A 26,085-nucleotide genomic window follows, 5' to 3' on the forward strand; every position below is an offset into this window, starting at 1 on the left:
TGAAAATGTAAACATATGAATTAGCTGCTTCTATGCTCAGAATCATCTAGAGATCAGCAAATTCTTTTTATTTCATACCTGAATTTTCAAGATGCCAACCACCTGAGTGGTTGAAGGAGTGATTGTAAACTTCCACTCTGACCTCCAACGACCATTCCTTAAAAATAAAAACAGCAGCTATAAATAAGGTAGGGAAAATAATTTGCATAAATTTTAAGTTCTAGATTTAAATTTCACGCTACAGTATGAGAGAGTGTGGGGAATGGATGCTGGACATTCTTTTTTTTAATCCCTGAAATATTCAAAAGAATCAAGAGGTTACGTTCAGTTATGAGCTACATTTAATCTTCATCCTGCTGATAAAAAATGACCTATATAATGGATGCAACCTCAGAACTCTAAAGTTAAGGCTTAAAATACAGTTCAAAACTACATCAGTTTTCTGACTTACGCTTTAATTAAGAAAAAACTGAATAAATGTTCAGATTACCAGGGGCTTTCACAAGTTTACCATCCAGTGAATGATACAAAGTCCCGTAGTTTTAAAAGAATAGATAGTAATGCAATATTCTTAAGGAGATTTTGATATCTGGAAAGAGAAGGGCTTTAAAGGGTTATAAGCATCAGATTTTTTTCCCTTTTCCAATTTTAGACTTAAAGTTTCCACATAAAAGGCACATACATCCTCCTCCTAGATCCCAAAATGAGTTTTGGTATAAAATTGATACAGATTAATCGTAAGAAACTGTGACATTACAAACAAGCAACAGGCATGTTATTCATTTTTGTCTCCTAGATAATTAATTTTATCCTAATTTTTTCCTGACAGCCTTTTCATAGCAACTCCTTTTCTTCTGACCTCTATTTGCTCTTTTGCATACTAAAGACATATTCTGATATGTAAACTTATACCTGTTTTTTTTAAAACAGTATATATTTCTAAAACAGTCACAGAGCTAATGGATCACTATACTGGCTTTGCTACAGAATTATTTCTGGGTTCCCTTCAATATTCTTGCAGTCTGCCCAATCACAAAAACCTGCAGAATGATAGCACTCTCATACCTAAAGTTAACACTTATCATTTGAAAAGTACTATTATTAGAATAATGTATATGTTCTACAAAATAAAAGATAATTTTATAACATGTTTTGATTTTGAGTGACTTAGCCAAAATTATCCATTGAAGCTTGACTGGAAAAAGAACTTAGATCTATTCATTTTTATTTCATGATTCCAAAAGAAGTTATTCCTTTTATTTAGGTATTACTATCAAGCACTAGTGAGTTCTAACCACACACATTTCTCATTTATAATGACAACATACATATATCACCACTGATCGTGAAAATTAAAAAAAAAAAGAAAAAAGGAATTCCAAATCAAGTAATCATACCAATTTGAGAACTATTTCAAAAGATCCTTCCAAAGGCATTACTATATAGTAATAGTAAACTGCACTGCATAGACAGTACCCTTTCTTTCATCAATGGAGTAAACAGTCAAGATGTCCTAGCCTTTAATTACATTCTTCCCTTCTCTTCTATTAATGCTTTAATTAGAAATGTGTATTTATTCAACAAACATTTATTAAGCCCTCAATACTGCTAGATGTTAGGGAAACAGCAGAGACCAAGAAAAGAATGTCCCTAGTGAAATCTAAAAAATGACCATGACTAGAATCTTGTGATTTTTATGCTATCTGCATTTGAGGTGAACTGAAGTAATTTCCTTGTACCAAAATATTTAGATTTTACTGAGGTTATTGTGATATGTGATGTCTAGCACTTTGGAATGTCATAAAAAATTATCTTTTCCAAAAAGTGTAAGTGATTTTTAGCCTCAATGATATAATGTTCATAGTGGTAGTTTACAAAAAAAAATTCAGATATGTGAAGTGAAACAGAAAATTCAAGGACATCATTTTCATTTTCATTTTATATATGCTAACACTCAAACTGTATTTCTGAAAACTAGTAAATTTACTATTTTATTTTATATATATATATTTATATATTTTAAACTAAAACTTAGTAACGAGTTCAATCCCAACAAAATTGATTTTATTATATATATCCTGGCACAAACAGCACAAATTAATAGCAATTTTGTGAAGACTTATTTCTTAGGATACTGGCAAATTAATGCTACAAGTTTTTAGGCCAAAAATGGAGAAACTACATCTATATCAAGGCCATACAAGTAAGTTAATACAACAGAATATTTAGGAAACTGCAGCTTGTCATTAAGGCCTATGTTTACAAATAGAATTTATTTTCCTTCAGTGATAATGGATCTCTTTCCTCCAAAAGTTCCTGTAACCTGCCTTTATTCCTGTGATGGTTAAGTAGTGGAGCAACCTTGGGCCATAGACCAAAGTGGTCCACAGGGGTTACTGATACCTGCTACTCTACCCTTAACAGCACCACCAACCAACTCGGCTAACAAGTCAAAGACTAATATACTTAAAAGGTAAACACTATGACCATACTTACTCTGATGGCCTTAGAATGTATTATCAAAAAGGGAGGATAAAAGTAAAGATTTCATTCAATTCTGAACTTATAGTCTTGGAGAGCCTCAGAATTTTATAACAGGAGATATCTCATAAATAGTCTTGTCTAAGAATAAAAAGGCCCAACAACTTGTTAAAGGTCCAACAACTTGTTAAAGATATCTCAGAAATAGTCTTGTCTAAGAATAAAAAGGCCCAACAACTTGTTAAAGGTCCAACAACTTGTTAAAGATATCTCAGAAATAGTCTTGTCTAAGAATAAAAAGGCCCAACAACTTGTTAAAGTGCTAATCAGTGCTTTGGGGAGCTGGACTTTTACAAGGGATAATCAAATGATTTGTACAAAAATTGTAAGGCATGACTGTAATTTGCCTCGCTGGACAAAACATGTCATTACTTCCTCACATTGGCCAACCAAGCACAAAGCAATCCACACGAAAACATCTACTTCAGAGTCACCAAAGTTCACGTACCAAAACGCGATCATTCTTCACTTTGTAAGTACCTCTGCCTTCCTCCCCCATGTAAGTCTCATTCAGGAACAACCCCTTCACAGAATGGGCATATGGGCCTGCCAACTGGTCTGCTCACAGGCACGTGTGTTCCCTCAGAATGCTGCTTGCTAGTCTAAAAACACCCCATGCTCTCCCACCTTCTTTTCACTGAGTGTCAATAGATTTACTGTCACCTTTGAAAGATCAGGTTGATTATGGAACAGATATTTTTCTTATATAAAAAGGCTGAAGTTTTATAGTATATTGTTCTTAGTCAATCATACAGAAACAAGGTATAGGCCCAATCAATAAAGAACTACAAAGAGAATAAGCAGTATCAAAATTCCCCAATACACAAAATTTTAACTTACCAAAAGTTTTTTGCTTGAAACTGATGGCTTTCTATGCATGCAATAATGGTCTGCTGTCCATCTATTTTTTTACCATATACCTTGTTGGTAAAGAAAATAAACACAAGAGTGAATTCAGGGCCACAGAATGTCCAACTTTAAACATCTATAAAATACTGAAAATTGTACAGCATTTTGGCAAGAACATATAAAAGAATACAAAGTAGGTCATCATTCGAATACAGTAGCTAGAGAAACAAATACTTAAATATGTACACCTAATCACAGATTCTTAGTGAATCATAAAATAGCTTACAATTAATGAACTACAATTTATTGGAAAAAAATAACTGTACTCTCAAAATATGCATAAACATCCCACAATCTCAGGGGTTGCCATTTCTCTAGACATTTAAAATAAAAAAGTAGTGAGATAGAAGTGAGGAAGTTAATTTACTTAAAACTAAGAAAGTTCACTAAGAGAATGCCTGCAATGGTATGGTGATGTTATTTCACCTCTTGCCAACTGCTTTAAGAAAGTAATGAATAATTTGTCTTTCGATCCCCTGGGAACAGGTAAGGACCCTCTAACTCAACCTCACCACCTTATTCTTGAGGTATTCTTCCAAAATAATCCTAATCAACACGGTTATAATTCAAAGAACCTGTAAGGTATTTTAGGTTATGTTGCTATACTTCTCAAATAATTATTGAGAGCTAGATACTTAAGGCGACCATATGAATTTTTGTCCTAACCAGGAATCTTCTGAGTGAAATGAGGTGGCTATTGGTAATACTAATAATTATATTGGGACAGCAGGTATAAACCAGGATGTATGGTCATCTTAGGCTGGAGAGGTAGGTAGAGGCCAGGTTCACAGGGCCTTGAAAACCACGTTCAGAAGCCTGGACTCTATCCTAAGTGCAACACGAAATCTTTGAACAATTTCAAGCAGGAGATTTCATGATCTGATTTGCATTTCAAAAGATCACTGGCTATGGAGAAGATCACAGAAACACAAATGTGGGGGACTAAAAAGCATAGCTAGGCATAGGCTATGAAAGAAAAAAAAAGTACTCATACTTTCTATCATATTTTATCCTGAAAATAAAAAATAGGTTAAACCTATGAAAGAACCACATTTAAAACCTTAAGAAATTTGATTATAAAACACACGAGGACAAGAGTTCACTTCCAAATAATTTTATTTGTTCTAAGGTTTTGTAATTTAATGAAAAAAAGTTTGATGTAAACTTAGGGAGACGAGTCATGAACATGACATTAAAGAATCTCATCATATCATGTTCCTCAAATCAATGTATGAGAATTACTACTTGGATTTAATTCAAGGTACAACAATTTTTCCATTTTTGACTATCATAATACATTTACTATTTAAAGTTTCTTGAAAAAAATAGTAAACATTCTTAGAAATATTTACTTCAAAAAAAAGGAATATTAAATTATAAAATGTCCATTCTGTAAGTTACTATAAATTTCAAGATATCACAAAATCACTGTCATATTTACATAATACAAAAGAAAAAAGTGCACACTGGATAACTTACAGTGCAGACCCCATTTGGATAATGTTCTTTTACATAAGCTCGCAGAGCAGCTTCTACTGAAGTTCTCCAAGATTCAATTGCATTTTCTGCTTCGTATGGTCTTGGATCAGTTGCTTCCTTTCTTAAGTGATCAAATTTGAAACAGATTCTGTTTTTTGGATCCAAAAACTTTCCATTTCCCAGGTCACCATGTTCTGTAATCAATACCTTCAATGATGCAATGAATTTTGGAAAAAAAAATATTTAAAATAGCATTTAAATACTGATATATTATACATTCACTTGAACTTTTTCCTTAAAACTATAAAATAATTCTATTCCAAGCAACTGGTTTAACTATATGGCCCAAGTATAATACTTCAAATGAGTAGACTATAAAGACAATGAGGCTGCTCTCATGCAGCTCAGATCAGTGGATCTGATTTTCTCCCAATATAACATCCAGCTACCTGGTGGGGGAAAAAAAATCCATTGTCTAATACCCTACTGGAGTCAGGTTTTGTTTTGTTTTTGAGAACTATGGACAGTCTCCAGTTCCTCAAAACTAAGGAACTGGTAATAACCTTCATTGAGAATGGTTACAAGTGAATGTTTTGTTTTGTTTTTTTTTGCTGTACGCGGGCCTCTCACCGCTGTGGCCTCTCCCGTTGCGGAGCACAGGCTCCGGACGCGCAGGCCCAGCGGCCATGGCCCATGGGCCCAGCCGCTCCGCGGCACGTGGGATCCTCCCGGTCCGGGGCACGAACCCGTGTCCCCTGCACTGGCAGGCAGGCTCCCAACCACTGCGCCACCAGGGAAGCCCCAAGGGTATGTTTTTAATCCACTTAGAATCCTCTTCAGTGTGTCCTACATTACTGCTGGGCCCACAATCTCATCTACTGTTAAGTGCCTGCTGCTTGTTTTTATTAAGATAATCACTGACAGTTGTTTTCAACTGACTTCCAAATTTTAACAAATGTAATTTCTTCATTTATGTGCATTTAAATTATACACGCATAAATTTGACGTTCTGTGCTTTCTTTTAAAAAATTTCACTCTTTTTCCTTCCCATGCGACTCTCCCAATCTTTGACTCTATACCTATGTCAGGACTCCCCCATCCCTTTGATGTAAATTATGCAAACACAGGATGTACCCTTCTGAATTTTTTTCAGTCATATTATCCTACACAGATAAATACATACACATCTATATATACATACACACAAATCCAGGGGTTTTTATTGGCCACTGTTCTACAAGAATGGAACGAAAATGCACACATATTTTTCTGCATCTGGTTTTTTTCAACATCAACACTTTATAGAAATCCTTCAGAGTCAACTGGTAAACCTCTCATCATTCTTTTTCATGGTTGCATACTATCCCATGATGTGGGTATAACAATTTATTCTGCCATTCCACTACTGTTGGACCATCTCTTTATTTCCAGGCTGTTCTCTTTTTGGGAGGAGGGACAGGCACATTAAAAATGTTAAAGTATTATTGTACATATATTCTAACATACTAATGTTTCTATTTCCACTGGATGCTTCTATTTTTCTTAGATAGATTCTCAGCAATGAGGACAGTAGGTAAAGGGTTTGTATATTTTTAATTTTTAATACATAATTAGACTGCTTTCCAGAAATGGCTGTGACAATCTACATTTCTGCAAACAATATATGAGATGCTTCCCTTCAAATTATCACCATCAACAGGTATACAGCTCTTTTTTCAGTCTGATGAGTATAAAATATATCTCATTACTTTAATTATATTTCTCTCGCTCACAGGTCTAAATATCTCCAAGTTTGTGGGCCATTTTCTGTGAGCAAATATTTTTTAATATTTTTCATGTGGGTGGGTTTTTTTCTTACTAATTTATAAGAGTCCTTTATTTGAGGTATTTGTTTTATTCTACAGTTAAAATAATTGATATGTAGCAAAATGTCCATCTTTTCTTTTATAGTTTCTGGGTTTCCAGTCTTATTTAAGATGGTTTCCTCTGCCCTTAATTATACATGTAGACTCTTTTCTCCTAAAATTCTAGTCATTTTACAAATTTTTAATCCACCTGAAATTTATTTCTATATATTGTAAGACAGAGGACTGGTTTAACTATGTGGCATATGTAGTTGATAGAAACCAGTGGTACCAATACCCTTTATTATATGTCTGTCTAAATTATAACCTTATCATGTATAAAAATATTCATATATTTTGGGACTAAATTCTGGCTTGATATGCTGCTCTATTGATCTACTTGTCTACACAATACCACGCTGATTTGACTTTACATTGGTTGTAAAGCACCTTCTGCTATCTAGCAATGCAATTGTCTCTCACCACTCTTACATTTTCTTGTGTTTCGTCAAGCATGTTTTTCATATGAAGTTTATGAAAATTTTGACCAATTAAAAAACTATCAGGATTCTAATCAAACTGCATTAAATTTATATTTTAGTTTTTAAATAATTTAACTTTCTACCTCAAAATGGAATTCAGTGTGCTCTTCCATTTGCTCAGAACCTGTTTTATGTGTTTCAAGATAACCACCATTTTCTTCACAATCCTATGCATTTCTTGTTAAGGTTTATGTTCAGTATTACCACTATTTAAAATGAAACTCCTCCCCCTCCAACCACTACTAGTCTAAGTCCCTACTTGCCACAATAGAGGAAAGTTAATGCATTTTGTACACTTACCTTAAATTCAGCCATCTCACAAAATTCTGTTAAGTCTAATAGGTTATTTTGGTTGGGAGGTTAATTTATGGGAGTTTCTCACTATTTCTAAATATATAAATCATGTCACCTAAGAGTTTTCTGTTCTTTTCCAAAGCTTTAAGAGTTCTCATTCTCTTGTCTTATTTGCTATACTTCCATTTATGATAAATAATAATGGTGATAAGTTGACATACCTGGCTAATTATGTTAACTAAAATTATATTAGTGTTTACAGTTTGATATTTACTACTGTTTTTCGTTAAACAGTATATTATATTTAAGAGGTTTTCTTCTATCCCTATTTTACTTAGGGTTTTTGTAATGAGGATTAGCTGCTGGAGTTTTCAAATCCCTTTTCACTGTCTATTGATGTATCATAAGGTTTTTCTCTTTATTTGTTGATTAAGCGATAAGAGCAATATATTGCCTTACATGGAACCACTCCTGCATTCCTGTAATAAACTCTATTTAGTCTTGGCATATTATTCTTTTGATATATTTCTGGATTCTGTTTGTTAATATCTGTTTAAAGTTTTAAAATCTATAGTCATATGTGAGATTAGTATAGTTTGCTTTTTTTGTTTTGTATTTATTAGGTTTAAGTATTAAAATTACAGTAGGTTCATAAAATGAGTTTGAGAGCTATCCGACATTTTAAAAGGATGCATCCCCGGATCCAGCAATTCTTTTAGGGATTTACCTTAACAAAACAATGGTCCATGTGCCCAGAGGTACAATGATATTCAGTACAGCACTGTTTATAACAGTTAAAAAAAAAAAATCAAAAACACAAAATCTCCCAAGGAAAAAAAATTTAAGAGCTTCATGAAATGAAACACTACATGCCTTTATATGTATGTGTGTGTATACACACATGCATAAATCTGTCTACCTACCTACCTACCCACGTTTACTTTTTCCCTTCAGTTATAAGTCATCTTCTGTCTGGTCTCTCTTTTTCCCCTATAACTACGAGACTACATATTACATAATGAATAATGCCAAATGCAAGCTTTAATATAATTTGCCACTGAGAACTAATTGTTACTACTCTCTCTTATGTTTTACCTCCAGTTCCTTCTTCATATTGTTTTATATAAATTGTGCTTTATGTAAGCATTATAGAAACACAATCACTGTTCAATTACTAGTAACTTTAAACCAAAAAAATAAAATCTAAGAATGCTAGTGACTTTTGGGGCTTTTCTTTGCTTAGCAAGTCCAACTTGTACTTTGGAAAGAAAAGATTTAATAATTACTAAATGCTAAGTTACTCACATGAAGAACTGTAGAATTCCAGAGCAACTAAATTATGACATAAATCTTACTAATATAAACTCTAGATTTTGGATTAATATAGGATTGATTTTTTTCCTATAAAAAACAAGAAAGTAGATTTAAAACAATTATCTTCTAAAATCTTAAAATAATTACATTTGAATATTTCTAAAAGGAACTTTCTGCTAATAGCATTATTGGTATCAACAAAAGAAACTACATTTTCAATTACTTTGCTCCTAAGTGGCTATGATTAAAATGAACGCTTTTTTTTTTTTTAACCTTTAAACATACCACTTCACAATTCTTGCAGGATACACTAACCATTATAAATGAAATAAAGAATATCAGATCCTGTGTTTATATGAAACGTACCTGATCTTCATAACCTTCAATTTTTACTGGAGTAAACTGGTCCAAGTTATATTGTGCAAATGCACTAAAAAAGAAAAGGGTCAATTATTTAAAATTACGTATTTAATGTTCTCAAAAAAATCGCAAACAATTCACTGTCAAATAAAAGTCTCCTGCACTGCACATGGCAAGTTAAATAAAAATGTAATTCTCTACTACTGATCTTATATTAGGTATAAATATTATATAGGTATGGCTTTTTAAAAACCGGTGAATGACATCCAGTTTTCAATGCTTAGCAAAAAAATTAAATCAGTAAATATAATCAGTCCTTTCCTTCAAAACCCTGAAAGTAAAGGTTAGCCACTTATAAGACATATCCAACTATTCAAGTATATACTAACATTTAGTATACAACATACCGGGAAACAGAGTAGGTGCTGTGAGAGATGCAAAGAGTAATTAGATCAAAGGGCTTACAGTTGAATAGGAGCTATGATAAACATAATATAACACAAAGCAGAAAGTACCATAAGAGAATGACCAATAAACATCACAGAGAATATATATTTTTAAAAACTACATTCTGTTGAGGCAAGGGTAAGAAGAAAAGAGAATCAGGGGTGATATCATAATGGAAGTGATACTGAGAAATGGCCTTAAAATAATAGGTAGGCTCTCTGGTCTTGCAGAAATTGGAGGGATGAGAAGAGTAATTCAATTAGAGGGACCAAGATGAGCAAAATACAAGAGGAGAAGATAGGTTAAGTCCAACATCATAGAAAGCACCAAGCTCAATGCCTGGCACATAGCAGGTGTTCAGTTATATTTACTGCCTTCAACTGAAAGGCCCTGCACGATGGAAAAATTACTTCATTTGGGAGGCAAAGCAGAATTACAGAAGCTTTTTGAGAAAAGACAACCGCGAACTACTTCTGAAGATTAATTTGGCAGCAGTGTATATGACAATTGGGTGGTGGAGCAACTAGAGCCAGAAAAGCAGTTGGGCTATCATTAGGCAAACATCCATGTTAGAACAGCTGAGAGTCTGAACGAGGAAATGGTGACGAGATAGATCCAAGAATAAAGCCTCTCTCTACTCTCATATGAGTAAAGAATAATGTATTACATAATTACATAATACATTTGTAGGAAAAACTCTCATAGCACAAAAAAATTACCTAAAAAATAAAGATCACACTGTATTTTATTAAGTCTATAACCTAGGAAATTTCTTCCACTTACTAGGAAAGATACTGAGAATTTTTAAATTTAGGAGTACATCTCTAAATCTAATCTACTTGGAAGCTTTTCAGATTACTCTGGATGGTAACATGTCCACTGAATTTTTAGGTGTTAGTTACTGAATCTCCTCGATAGAGGAGATTGAGCAAAGCATTACTGATGAGTTAACAGGAGACTAGTAAATGTAAAAACAGCAAAGTAGGATTAAATTCCTAGCTGTCAAATTCCTGACACTGCATGTCAAAAAAAGATGGGGGTAAATATAGAAACATATGGAGGGAAAGGGAGATTTTCTTTATTCATTAAAACTGTAATTTTCTTAGGAATAGCCCCAGCATACCCAGGCAGTTACTATCCCTTAAATGAATTTATCTCAAAAGTATGTTTGAGATTAAAAAGTATTCTAAATCACTTAGAATTTAGGGTTCCCTCTCCAGTAAAAGACATATTTAAATAATAAATTTAGATAGTAATTTGGTCTTGCGTCCTTTACTGCTCATATCAAACCCCGTTCATCTATAATCTGGGAGTGGGGTAAGAACAGGAAATCTGAAAAGAAGACAATGAATATGAAATAAGTAAAACTGTATCTTAAATGCTCAAATTAAGTTAAACAGGTGACAATTACGCAGTATGGCAGGAAAGGTACTCATTAACCTAGGAGTCAGATTACAGAATATCTAGGTTTTGTTCGAACCCTGATATTAGCTAGTATGGGCCCCACTTACCATATCCACAAAAAAGACGGGTTTGAACTAGATGACTTCCAAGTCCCTTCTAGTTCAGAAAACCTACTCCATTTACCCACTCATCATCCATTTACCTACCCCTCTACCCATGCAAATATTTAGGTGTTAAGCACTCTATTAGACACAGTGAAAACAATAATTTCTCTGCCCTTGTAGAGTTCTGTAGCCCAATCACCCATTTCTAAGTCACCTGTTCCTGTATTTAGATTTTTTTTTATACCCTTTACCATTAGTCATTCACATCTTATACTTTTCACCATGTGTTTCCACATCATCTCTCTTATTTACTATTTGAATTGCTTTCATCATTTAAACTCAGCTCAAAAACCATCTCTAAATAGAAATTTTAAATTTCTTCCTTTGGGCTCCAAAGGTCTTTGGTATGCCTCTGTATTTTATTTCAGTTGGCCAGAAATTCAACATGTCTGACTCCCCATTGGAAAATCCCTAAGAGGCTTATTTGTCTCATCATCACAGTGAAGTCTGGCATTCATATGTCCGTTGAATAAAAGGCTATTTCTGGATATTTCAAAGTTTTCTAGACTTGAGAGTACCAAGTCTTCAGTATGCCTAATTTTACTATGAAATACACTGAATTTTATGCCCTTCAGTAAAAATGTCCCATTAGAACCACTTTTAAGCTATGTTTTCCCCCCCTTACAAAAAGACAGGAAGAGGAATTTCTCAAAAATAAATTTAAAATTAAAAGAGTTAAAGCAACAGGAAAAAGGTGGAAGAATGGAGGAAAAGAAGTACACAGAAGGAGCTGTACTTGTATAAAAGAAATTCAGTATCAAAAACTGCAATTGAAGAAGCAATAGGACTATGGCTATGCACTTACTCTGGTGAAACTGCCACTAGGACACATTTTAAATGTTTTTATAATGCTTTCCAAGCTTATGTTATATAGGTCTGGACAGTCTCAATGACAGGTGATACATTATCTTTTGAGGATGAAACCAGGTTTGGAGGTATTTCAGAAGTAATTCAGAACCAAGTCAAGTGAACAATGGGGGTAACAGCATGTTTGTTTGAAAATTATTTCACAGACAGGACACTGTGAACCAGAGTAATATAATTCTAAAGTCAATCAATGATTTAAGGTGTATTTCTGTACTTCACAGATAACTTCAGATGTCTGCAAAATGAATCTGAACAAAGAGTTTTGAGAAATTCTTCTGTACAAAGACCACTACTGAAGTCAACTAAAAGAATCAATTCTTTTTCTTCTTGTTCATCTAGTTAGAAATCACTTACTGAGACTATAACCACATGCAAGAAAACGTGAAGATTCTACTGAAGGTTTTGATGTTTTTTGAGGTCATACTATAAACATCTTGTTTTATCATTAGGTACTAATTTCCTCAAAGACTAATCTCCTTAAAAGATCAGAATATCAGGCATTTAATGTATATACCTCTTGAAACACGGACCAAGACTGTCCCTGAAATTTGGTTCATAATAAAAGAGAAATATAGCTCACATTCCAATTATTTTAAAAAGAACTCCAATTTATTTAAATGTAACAGTCATCAGATAAATACTCCTTTGGACAAATAAAATTTCAATGCTTTCATCATTTTTTATTCAAATGTGTAACTGTTTCATACCACTTATATAATTACGAATATTTTTCTGACCTTCATTAAACTTTACTCTGCAGGGGAAAAACTCTTCTTTCAACAAACAACTTTGTTACAAAGCAGAAACTAACACCATTGTAAAGCAATTATACTCCAATAAAGATGTTAAAAAACAAAAAACAAATGAAGTTTCTCATTTCCTTAACTTTAAAAAAAATTCACTAATTTTTGCACCTACATGAAACAACCCACACATTTATTTGCCACAGAGAACTCAGAGGAAAAGGTTACTTTGAAAGTACTGGGGGGGGGGTGTGGGGGAAGGGGAAGATTGTGTAAGAGTAAAACGCGATCACCTTCCTCCCCACAGATACATCAGAAATACATTTACACGTGGAACACCTCCTACAGAACACCTACTGAACGCTGGCAGAAGACCCCAGACCTCCCAAAAGGCAAGAAACTTCCCACGTACCTGGGTAGGGCAAAAGAAAAAAGAAAAAACAGAGACAAAATAATAGGGACGGGGCTTCCCTGGTGGCGCAGTGGTTGAGAATCTGCCAATGCAGGGAACCCGGGTTCGAGCCCTGGTCTGGGAGGATCCCGCGTGCCGCAGAGCAACTAGGCCCGTGAGCGGGCAGCTACTGAGCCTGCGCGTCTGGAGCCTGTGCTCCGCAACAAGAGAGGCGGCGATAGTGAGAGGCCCGCGCACCGCAATGAGGAGTGGCCCCCGCTTGCCGCGGCTGGAGAAAGCCCTCGCACAGAAACGAAGACCCAACACAGCTAATAAACAAATATTAAAGAATAGGGACGGGACCTGCACCAGTGTGAGGGAGCTGTGAAGGAGGAAAGGTTTCCACAGACTAGGACGTCCCTTCGCGGGCGTAGACAGCGGGTGGCGGAGGGGGAAAGCTTCGGAGCCGAGGAGGAGAGCACAGCAACAGGGATGCGGAGGGCAAAGCGGAGAGATTCCCGCACGGATGATGGTGCCGACCGGCACTCACCAGCCCCGAGAGGCTTGTCTGCTCACCCACCGGGGCGGGGGTGGGGGTGGGGGCTGGGACCTGAGGCTCGGGCTTTGGTCCGCTCGCAGGGAGAGGACTGGCGGCGTGACCACAGCCTGAAGGGGTTAGTGCACCACGGCTGGCCAGGAGGGAGTCCGGCAGAAAGTCTGGACCTGCCGAAGAGGCAAGACACTTTTTCTTCCCTTTTTGTTTCCTGGTGAGCGATAAGAGGGGATTAAGAGCGCTGCTTAAAGGAGCTCCAGAGACGGGCGCGAGCCGCCGCTAACAGCGCGGACCCCAGAGTTGGGCATGAGACGCTAAGGCTGCTGCTGCCGCCACGAAGAAGCCTGTGTGCAAGTACAGGTCACTATCCACAGTTCCCTTCCGGGGAGCCTGTGCAGCCCGCCACTGCCAGGGTCCCGGGATCCAGGGACAACTTCCCGGGGAGAACGCACGGCGCACCTCAGGCTGGTGCAACGTCACGCTGGCCTCTGCCGCCGCAGGCTCGCCCCTCTCCCCGGCCTGAGTGAGCCAGAGCCCCCGAATCAGCGGCTCCTTTAACCCCATCCTGTCTGAGCGAAGAACAGACACCCTCAGGCGACCTACATGCAGAGGCGGGTCCAAATCCAAAGCTGAACCCCAGGAGCTGTGCGAACAGAGAAAGGGAAATTTCTCCCAGCAGCCTCAGGAGCAGCGGATTAAGTCTCCACAATCAACTTGATGTACCTGCATCTGTGGAATACCTAAATAGACAACCAATCATCCCAAATTGAGCAGGTGGACTTTTGAGAGCAAGGTTTATTTTTTTCCCCTTTTCCTCTTTTTGTGAGTGTGTATGTTTCTGTGTGAGATTTTGTCTGTATAGCTTTGCTTTCACCATTTGTCCTAGGGTTCTGTCCGTCCAGTTTTTCTTGTTTGTTTTTTACTTTTTTAAAAAATTATTTTTTATTTTAGGAACTTTATTTTATCCTCTTTCTTTCTTTCTGCTTTCTTCCCTTTTATTCTGAGCCGTGTGGATGAAAGGCTCTTGGTGCTGCAGCCAGGAGTCAGTGCTGTGCCTCTGAGGTAGGAGAGCCAACTTCAGGACACTGGTCCACAAGAGACCTCCCAGCTCCACGTAATATCAAACGGCGAAAGTCTCCCAGAGATCTCCATCTCAACACCAACACCCAGCTTCACTCAACGACCAGCAAGCTACAGTGCTGGACACCCTATGCCAAACAACTAGCAGGACAGGAACACAACCCCACCCATTAGCAGAGAGGCTGCCTAAAATCATAATAAGGCCACAGACACCCCAAAACACACCACCAGATGTAGACCTGCCCACCAGAAAGACAAGATCCAGCCTTCTCCACCAGAACACAGGCACTAGTCCCCTCCACCAGGAAGCCTACACAACCCACTGAACCAACTTTAGCCACTGGGGACAGACACCAAAAACAACGGGAACTACGAACCTGCAGCCTGCAAAAAGGAGACCCCAAACACAGTAAGACAAGCAAAATGAGGAGACAGAAAAACACACAAGCAGATGAAGGAGCAAGGCAAAAACCCACCAGACCTAACAAATGAGGAGGAAATAGTCTACCTGAAAAAGAATTCAGACTAATGATAGTAAAGATGATCCAAAATCTTGGAAATAGAATAGAGAAAATGCAAGAAACATTTAACAAGGACCTAGAAGAACTAAAGAGGAAACAAGCAACGATGAACAACACAATAAATGAAAATACTGTTGTTACAAGTTCATAAACATTGTATGTTTTCTTTACTTCCGTAAGACTTTTGTCAACATGCTATATGCTTTTGTAAAGAAAACTAATTTTAGTTGGGTATATAAATAACTTAAAAAGGTTTAAAGAACTTAGGAATAAAAGGCCATTCACCCAGAAACTAATAACTGAAGTCAAAGATATCAAGTAAACTGATTTTTATTATGTACTTTAATATAATACTTAATGGGTGGAAGCAACCCGACTGTCCACTGACATGTGAATGGATAAACAAAATGTGGTGTATATATATATATGTATATAAACACACACATACACATTCGGTGTTAAAAAGGAAGGAAATTCTAACACATGCTCCAACATAAATGAACTTTGAAGACATTCTGCTAAGTAAAATAAACCAGTCACAAAAGGACATATACTGTATGACTCCACTTCATACATTAAATAGAATGATGGTTCACAAGGGCTAGGAGGAGGGGAGAATGGGAAATTATTGCTTAAAGGGTATGGAGTTTCAGTTTGGGAAAATAAAAAGTTCTGGAGATGGATGGTGGTGATGGTTACAGAAATATGTGTATGTGCTTAATGCCAAGGAACTGTGTGCCTAAAAATGGTTAAAACGTTAAACTTCATATTAAGTATATTTTCCGCACAATAAAAAATAATAAATACAAATTGCTATTAAAAGATAAAAGTGGGCTTCCCTGGTGGCGCAGCGGTTTAGAATCTGCCTGTTAATGCAGGGGACATGGGTTCAAGCCCTGGTCTGGGAGGATCCCACTTGCCACGGAACAACTAGGCCAGTGAGCCACAACTACTGAGCCTGTGCGTCTGGAGCCTGTGCTCTGCAGCTGGAGAGGCTGCGATAGTGAGAGGCCTGCGTACCGCGATGAAGAGTGGCCCCTGCCTGCCACAACTGAAGAAAGCCCTGCCATAGAAATGAAGACCCAACACAGCAAAGATAAATAAATTAATAAATTCCTACCCCCAACATCTTCTTAAAAAAAAGATAAAAGGACATAAAAGACCCCTAATAGCCAAAACAATCTTGAGAAAGAAGAACGGAGCTGGAGCAATCATGTTCCCAGACTTGACTTATACTATGAAGCTACAGTAATCAAAACAGTATGGTGCTGACACAAAAACAGAGAATAGAGAATCCAGAAATAAACCCACACACTTATGGTCAATTAATCTATGACCAAGAAGGCAAGAATATAAAATGGAAAAAAGACAGTCTCTTCCATAAGTGGTGCTGGGAAAACTGGACAGCTACATGTAAAAGAATGAAGTTAGAACACTCCCTAACACCATACACAAAAATAAACTCAAAATGGATTAGAGACCTAAATTTAAGACCAGACACTATAAAACTCTTAGAGGAAAACATAGGAAGAACACTCTATGACATAAATCACAGCAAGATCTTTTCTGATCCACCTCCTAGAGTAATGGAAATAAAAACAAAAATAAACAAATGGGACCTAATGAAACTTCAAAGCTTTTGCACAGCAAAGGAAACCACAAACAAGACAAAAAGACAACCCTCAGAATGGGAGAAAATAGTTGCAAACGAATCAATGGACAAAGGATTAATCTCCAAAATATATAAACAGCATGCGCAGCTCAATATTAAAGAAACAAACAACCCAATCCAAAAATGGGCAGAAGACCTAAATAAACATTTCTCCAAAGAAGACATACAGATGGCCAAGAAACACATGAAAAGCTGCTCAACATCACTAATTATTAGAGAAATGCAAATCAAAACTACAATGAGGTATCACCTCACACAGGTTAAAATGGGCATCATCAGAAAATCTACAAACAACAAATGCTGGAGAGGGTGTGGAGAAAAGGGAACCCTCTTGCACTGCTGGTGGGAATGTAAATTGATACAATCACTATGGAGAACAGTATGGAGGTTCCTTAAAAAACTAAAAATAGAATTACCATATGATCCAGCAATCCCACTACTGGGCATATACCCAGAGAAAACCATAATTCAAAAAGACACATGCACCCAATGTTCATTGCAGCACTATTTACAATAGCCAGGCCATGGAAGCAACCTAAATGCCCATCGACAGACGAATGGATAAAGAAGATGTGGTACATATATGCAATGGAATATTACTCTGCCATAAAAAGGAACAAAATTGAGTCATTTATTGAGACATGGATGGATCTAGAGACTGTCATACAGAGTGAAGTAAGTCAGAAAGAGAAAAACAAATATCGTATATTAACGCATATATGTGAAACACAGAAAAATGGTACAGATGAACCAGTTTGCAGGGCAGAAATAGAGACACACATGTAGAGAACAAATGTACGGATGCCAAGGGGGGAAAGCAGCGGGGGGGTGGGGTGTGTGTGATGAATTGGGCGATTGGGATTGACATGTATACACTGATGTGTATAAAACTGATGACTAATAAGAACCTGCTGTATAAAAAAATAAATAAAATTTTAAAAAAGACCTAAATGTAAGACTGGAAACCATAAAACTCCTAGAGAAAAACACAGACAACACTCTTTTACATAAATCGTAGCAATATTTTTTTGAATCCATCTCCTAAAGCAAAGGAGATAAAGGGACCTAATTAAACATAAATGCTTTTGCACAAAACAGGAAACCATCAACAAAACAAAAAGACAAAATGAACAGGAGAAAATATTTGCAAATGATACGACTGATAAGGAATTAATATCCAGAATAAATAGTTCATACAGTTCAACAGCAAAAAGACAAACATAGACATTTTTCCAAAAAGGACATACAGATGGCCAACAGGCACATGAAAAAATGCTCAACATTGCTAATCGTTAGGGAAATGCAAATCAAAACCACAGTGAGATACCACCACACACCTGTCAGAATGGGTATCATCAAAAAGAACACAAATAACAAATGCTGGAGAGGACGTGGAGAAAAGGGAACCGTCCTACACTGTTGGTGGGAATGTACATTGGTGCAGCCACTGTGGGAAACAGTATGGAGGTTTCTCAAAAAACTAAAAATAAAACTAGCACATGACCCAGCAATTCCACTCCTAGGTATATATTGGAAGAAAATAAAAACAATACTTCAAAAAGATACATGCACCCCAATGTTTGTAGCAGCAGTATTTACAATTGCCAAGATATGGAAGCAACCTAAGTGGCCATCAACAGATTAATGGATAAAGAAGAAGTGGTAAATATATACAATGGAATACTACTTAGCCGTAAAATAGAATGAAATTTTGCCATTTACAAAAACATGTGGACCTGGAGGGCATTATGCTAAGTGAAATAAGTCAGAGAAAGACAAATACTGTATATCACCTATATATGAAATCTAAGAATACAACAAACTAGTGAATATAACAAAACAGAAACAGACTCACAGATATAGAGAACTAGTGGTTACCAGTGGGGAGAGGGAAGCGGGGAGGGGCAAGATAAGGGTAGGGGATTAAGAAATACAAACTATTATGTACAGTATAAAATAAATAAGCTACAAGGATGTATTGTACAACACAGGGAATATAGCCAGTATTTTGCAGTAACTATTAATGGAATATAACTTTAAAAAATTGTGAATCACTATGTTGTATACCTATAACATATGTAATATTGTACATCAACTATACTTCAATTTAAAAATGGGAAAAAAATAACAGGAATTTAAATCAGAAGCAAAATCAGGTATGTCTAGAAGTCTGTTGAACCTCTACCTTCATTAGGATTAACAAATTTACTCAATAAAGCCTTACAAACATTACAAAAATAGAATTAGAGCAAATTTCCCCCATCAGTCAGAACTTCACATTTTGGGTACTACACTAAGATGAAAGTAGGTGACTGGATGATACTGAACACTCTTTGTAAGGCACCTAAACGTTTAATCTCCTCATTTTCAAATGAGTAATGGAGTCCATTAGCCTAAAATTCAGTTCCACAGGCCTTATTTAGGGAGGTGAGAGAGGGAAAGAGAACCAATTATTTCTCTGCAATCTTAAGATAGTTGTGGCAAGTCATGATTGTGGTCATTGGTCCAAAGATGATGTACTAGGATTTAGAACTGCTTAGTTCTTTGAATCACTCACAAATCTCATAAATACTTATTAAGTAAATATGTGTCAGATACTATGTTAGGTATTTATGGATGAATAAAATAAGCTCCTAACCCTCAAAAATCTATTTCTTTTTACTGAAGTACAGTTCATTTACAATATTTCAGGTGTACAGCAAAGTGATTCAGTTATACATACATATATATATTCTTTTTCAGACTTTTTTTCCATTATAGCTTATTACAAGATACTGAATATAGTTCCTTGTGCTATACAGTAGGTCCTTCTCAAAAATAATTAGGATCAAGCATTTAACAGAAAGTAAAACCTGCATAAAATTTAAAGTATCACAATTTCACAAATCAAAGTTTTTAAAATAATTTTATCCAACTTTGCAAATGTCAAAATACAGTATTGAGTATATAAGCCACTGCCAAACACATAATAAATAGAGAATTTCATGTTATAATTGTGTCTCTATATCCTGTGATGAAAAATATTTCTCCTCTAACCTAGTACATACATATTATTACATATATTTGAACTTGATGTGCAAATATCTATTTCATGGATTAGTACCTAAAAACCACTTTTAAAATATTTTTTCCCATGTCACTTTAATTATGTTAATATAATGCATAATACTTACTGGGCCGCTCCTTCCCTGAGAAGATTATCATTATTAAGCAGTAACCGAACATCTGCAAAACAAACATTATTTTTTCTATATTACTATCTTCCTATATTTGAAATTTCTATGGAATGAATTTAGGTTATTTTAGTCATGTGTCAGTATCCTACCCACCCCCCAAAACATATGGGAGATCAAAATATCACTGTGATGACCAAAGTAACCACAAAAACATATCATGGTATTAATAAAAAAAGAAAAGATTTTGGTAAGGAAATAGCAGATGGAATGAGATAAAAATATATGTTATTTCATACTCTTAATAGTCAATGCAGGCAGACTATAACATGTCTCCAAAGAACTAAAGTGGAGATAAGCTACACCAAAAAGATGGTGTGATAAGATCTGCCGAAGACTGAGCACTATGCCCCTCAGTCTGACAATACTATCATGAGTTTCAAATGAATTTGCTCTATGGAAAAAGTGATTAAACAAGAAACAGCTTGTGAATGCAGTACAGATGTAGGCATTTTGTCTCTCAGACAGCTCATGTTCAACAACAGATGAATGTGTTGAGTTAGATATGGATAACTACTTTATTTGATTTAGTAATCTCACTTTGGTTTTGATTCTTAACTCCGTCCTAACTTCAGTCTCAACTATGTAGACACGTGCCTTTTAATCATTAAAACACAACTTTAAAACTACAATTTTAATTGGAAAAAAAATCACATAATTTCACCAACAAACAAACAAAATTCTACTCTAGTCTTGATGTATTTTCTTTCATTATTTTCCCTATACACTTGGCTGTTTTACATAATTGCTATCATAAAGTACATATAACAAAGTATCCTAATTTTTTTCATTAAATGAAAATAACACAAATAACTTAAGTACCTTCTATTAAGAAACTGGTTAAATGTAACATAAACAGACAATAGTTCTTATAAATAGTGTAAAATTGGGCATCCAATAGAAATAATGTAGATAGGTATTTATCAACTTGAAAATATATACATAATATAATAAACAAGAAGGGGGAAACCCAGCATGTACAGTATGATATTTATGCAATGTTATATATATGTGTCTAAATTGAGAAATGTTGGAAGTATTTCATTCAAACAGTGGAGAAGAGAGGGTAGAATTTTGTGTGATTCTTAGATTCTTTTTTGCTCTTTGGAAATTTTAGAATATGAATCATTTTTACAAAAATAATAAAGCTATTCCAAAAAAAAATATTGCCTATTCACATACCTCTTTTTAGCAGTAAGTCCCAATTTAAAAAACAGTATCTGGCTAACCACTAAAATAATACTAATTTGATTTCTAAATTAACTGATTTTAAACAATGGAAGCTTCTGCCTAAAAAATTAAAACACAGACATTTACAATTATAGGTATTCTTATCTCACAAAGTAAACTGGGAATTCGATTTGATAAATACGATTATTGTATCTTCAATATTTAAAGCATAATCATTAACAGCAGTATTGCATGGTAGGTAGTATATCTTTTTCAGTTCTACCTAAATGGGAAAATAATTTAAAAGCAACGTCTACATGATCCAGTTATCTTTACTCTGGAAAAAAAGTCCAAACTTCTATCATATGAAGAATACAGTGAAAGAAATAGAGAATAATTTGAATAAAATAAAAACTACTCTTAAGAAGGGATGTGGTTTCAAGTCAGACCACACATCAGAACAATGCATGGGTGGGAGTCTTAATAAAAAATTTTTAAAAAGTATACATTTCAGAGCTCCAGCCCAGATAACACATCAGTTCCTGAGAATGAAGACCAGAAATCTATGTTTTAATGATTCTTACATAGCCAATCTAGGAAATAGCATTTGGGAACCACTGATCTGACAAGATTTTATGACTCTGAAATTCTAAAATTTGTGGCGTCAATGGAATCATTCTGATGTTAATATTATCAACAAAAATAGCATGAAAATAACCAAATGCATATGAGATTTCCCCGTCAAATACTTAACTCCTTTCTCACTCTAAAATACTCCCTCATTTAAAACTTACATATATATTCCCATTTCCATTCCACAGTTCCAGCCCAGGTCTACTGAATGGCTCATCCTGAATGCCCAAGTCCTTATCCAAAATGCCTACTGTACGTCAACACAGAACATATCAACTCAACATCAATTTCCAATGAGACTTAGAAAAGCAATTTCTGGGACTCATACATTCTTTCAGGGTCTTTCTGATTAACAAATCTGTTGGGCATTTAATTCAGGGTAAGAATAGTAAGTGAAAATCTTTTCTTAGAATTATAATTTATTCCTGGCTCTATAAATTGCACGGGAGTTTGGGGGCTACTGACTTTAGCACAGTTTCCCCATTATCAATTTAAGTTAAATGCCAACTTTTGACCCTATGGAGAAAAGACTATCTTCTTTAATGCCCCAACCATCAAACGTATTAACCTGTATTTAGGTTATAAAGGCTGAATATTAAAACAGAAGTTAAACCCTATAGGAAGAAGAAATACTTCTGAATTCTCCCCAATTTCCCAATTCATTGCTTCAGATTTTACGGTTATCTTGAAAGGAAGAATATTTTAACTTCCAGATTTTTCACAATATAGACTGCCATTCTTCCTCTAAGTGTAGCTCAGTGGTTAAAATTTTAAATGTATAAAAATTACCTATGTAACTGTATGTACTAAATCATATATTAATCTTGTTTGTGGATGATTTAAGGGATTTTCTAGGGTATTTTAACTTTATACAATTTTTGCCTCATTTTTTGACTTTCAAACCTAATCTTTTCTGAGGTGAAATTCCATTATATCTTATACTATGAATGAAAATGAGAGATTAAACTTCTCAAAAAACAGGTTTAAATAGCTTACTCTGGAGTAAAATGTTTAAAAAATGAAACTGAAGAGCACTGTATAAATTAGTTTTAATTTGTGAAATTAAATATATATGAAAGCCAAATATAAATATAAGTGAATATATTAAATTAAATTAAATATTAAATATTAAATTAAAATTAAATATAAGTGAATATATTAAATTAAATATAAGTGAAAGCCAAATATATATGAAGTAGAAATTACACATTTAAAGTACTTGTGGTAGATTATTCTTAAAACTGCTTTTAAAAAGTTTTGTATAGGGCTTCCCTGGTGGCACAGTGGTTAACAGTCCGCCTGCCAATGCAGGGGACGTGGGATCATGCTGCGGAGCGGCTGGGCCCATGAGCCATGGCCACTGAGCCTGCGTGTCCGGAGCCTGTGCTCCGCAATGGGAGAGGCCACAACAGTGAGAGGCCCATGTACCGCAAAAAAAAAGTTTTGTATAAAAATCACTACAGGTCATTTTCTGCACAACTATTTCAACCACTTCATTCTGTTAAAGAGGAGCTATTGTTACAACTTTTACAGCAACCAGGAGACTATGTTGTATTTAAATTTCTCATCTATGGGTGAATAATTATAAAACTGTTTGCCAGTGAGGTGTGAGGTTTAAAGAAAGGTATACTGTGAACTGATTTATGAGATATAATTTAAATAACAAATTGTTTTTACATGTGATGTCATCTTCTAAGCCCAGGAAACAAGCACAGTGAAACAATGTTCCTCCCTTCTTTTTTGGCTGTTCCTATTAATCAAGTAGGCTTTTCTTTAAAAGAAACATAAAAAATGTATTTCACAACTCCAAAAAAAAATTAAAATTAAAATTTTCTTGTCTTTTAAAATGATTTAATGTTATTCTTTAAGAGGGTTAAAATTTGCAAACATAATTATCATATGTCATAAACACATTATATTCTCGACCTTACAAAATCCAGATTGACAAAAATTTTCACTGTAATTCAGAAAATACAGATTTTTCTACCCGCTCCCCTTAACTTAGTTACTTTGGTTATGTAACTTATTCTTTAAAAAAGGAGTGCTTGACATATCAAGGCGTAAGTGTTATGAATTAAACACTCACCATTAAACACCTCATTAAATTCTCCAGGAGGGGCATGAATGATGAATTTTGCTGCTATACGCACCTAAAACAGAAACAAAGATATAAATGTTCCACAGCATAGGCCTCTGCTAAAACAACCAAAAACCATGCAAAATTAAAATACTTCAAAGTTCTACTGAAAATGGCTTAAGAAGATTTTAAAGACAGTGACAGTTTTTCACTCAAACACCCTAAGTTTATTACTGTTTTAATCATTTAATATAATCACAATGCATAGACTGAATGCAGATAAAATACGTATAACTAATGCATTTAAGGATTCAAAGCTGCCTACATATAAATATTTTCTTATAAGCAAATTTTTCTTTTAAACTAAAATGGAAAGGAATGATCCATCATGAAAATCTCTATGTGTGAGGAAATAAGATGCATTTAGGTACTATGAAGAAAATATATTGTGTGTCCATACAGTCACAAATGTGCATGTCTATAAAGTCACAAATTAGTTTTAAAAAATGTAGAAAGGAAGAGGAGAAGAAAGGTCTAAATTCAAAATGTTTTGAACATGAGATTTGACTAGATCTTAGGAAATTTTAGTTCAAAAATAAGTGAGAGACAAAATATCAACAGGTATACTGACAGGTATATTTTAAGAGAATAAAGGCTATATTAAAGAGATTAATCACTAATGACTATATATGAGAGTTTGATGACATGCCCAATACTATAATTTAGTGAAGAAGTTCTGAGTATTTATAATAGTTTTCCAACCACTATACAATAGCCTCCAACTCAGCTGATCAGTGATCTTGTCAGAAATGGACATTCATGAGCCCTACCCAACCAAATGAATTAGATTCTGGAAATGAGGCCCAGAAAACACTATAAACAAGCTTTCCAGGTGATTTTTAAAATACACATCCAAGTATTCACTGAATTAAGGGACCACACATGACAAAAACAAAAGCTTTATTTCATATTGTCCACTTTACTAGCACTGTCGCTGCTCTGATGTAGAAACTAAAAATAATGGAAAAGGAAATAGTTATATATGTTTGCGTATATATGTTCTATGTGTGTGTGCATGCATCTAAGTACACATATGGTTTTCAGAGGAGAGACACAGATGAAAAAGGTATTTACAGTTAAAAAGATGTTCCTAGCTAGAAGCCACATATGTGACAAGGCCAGTTAGAAAACTGTTAATTTAAAACAAAAAGAAAAGCTTTTGTAGTCTGGAACACCAAAAAGTCTGAAGCAAAACCTACGACTGTTGTTGGATACCACCGAGAGATTACACTGATGAAGATGATAACAAAAATGGGATTATTTAAATTAGTGTTTACCAAGTACTTTACACGGATTATGTCATTTACTCTTCAGTCATCAGCTGAATATACTGAATATACACTTTATTTACTACATTATGCTGCTTCTCAGATTTAAAACAGTTTTCTTGAATGGGTAAAATGCTCCCACCAAAAGATGAACAGGGCAGAATGTGACAGGGTGGCCACCAACAAACTGCCAAAGTATAAACATTTTTTGGTATTTAAAATGTCAATAGCAGCAACTTAAGGGAAATAAATTCTTCCCAAGACAGAAAAAACCAGAGTTCACTCAAAAAGAAGTATGTAACCTGAATAGTCCTAGATCTACTAAAGAAAGTGAGTTTGTTGTTAAAAGCATTCCAACAAATAAAACTTCAGGTTTTCTTATAACAGGCATTTATGGAAGAAATATTACCAATTCTCCACAAATTATTCCAGAAAACAGAAACTTCCAACTTATTTTAAGAGAATAGCATTATCCTATACCAAAGACTAAAATACTACAAGAAACACAACTCACAGACC

At 35.1% G+C, this 26,085-nt stretch overlaps 1 protein-coding gene across 1 annotated transcript in view; it reads right to left on the reverse strand.

Moving 5' to 3' along the window:
- CAPZA2 (capping actin protein of muscle Z-line subunit alpha 2) overlaps positions 1-26,085 on the reverse strand; it is a 56,405-nt gene that overhangs the window by 6,967 nt on the left and 23,353 nt on the right. Inside the window, exons 2-7 of the mRNA XM_082661741.1 lie at positions 24,248-24,311; positions 20,299-20,350; positions 9,290-9,353; positions 4,930-5,136; positions 3,382-3,461; positions 79-157 (exon numbers count right to left, since the gene is read on the reverse strand). Coding sequence (XP_082517867.1) covers positions 79-157; positions 3,382-3,461; positions 4,930-5,136; positions 9,290-9,353; positions 20,299-20,350; positions 24,248-24,311 — 546 coding nt within the window. The remainder of the gene's footprint in view (positions 1-78; positions 158-3,381; positions 3,462-4,929; positions 5,137-9,289; positions 9,354-20,298; positions 20,351-24,247; positions 24,312-26,085) is intronic.

The sequence above is a fragment of the Grampus griseus genome, assembly GCF_964374135.1.
Source record: "Grampus griseus genome assembly, chromosome: 9".
Taxonomy (NCBI): domain Eukaryota; kingdom Metazoa; phylum Chordata; class Mammalia; order Artiodactyla; family Delphinidae; genus Grampus; species Grampus griseus.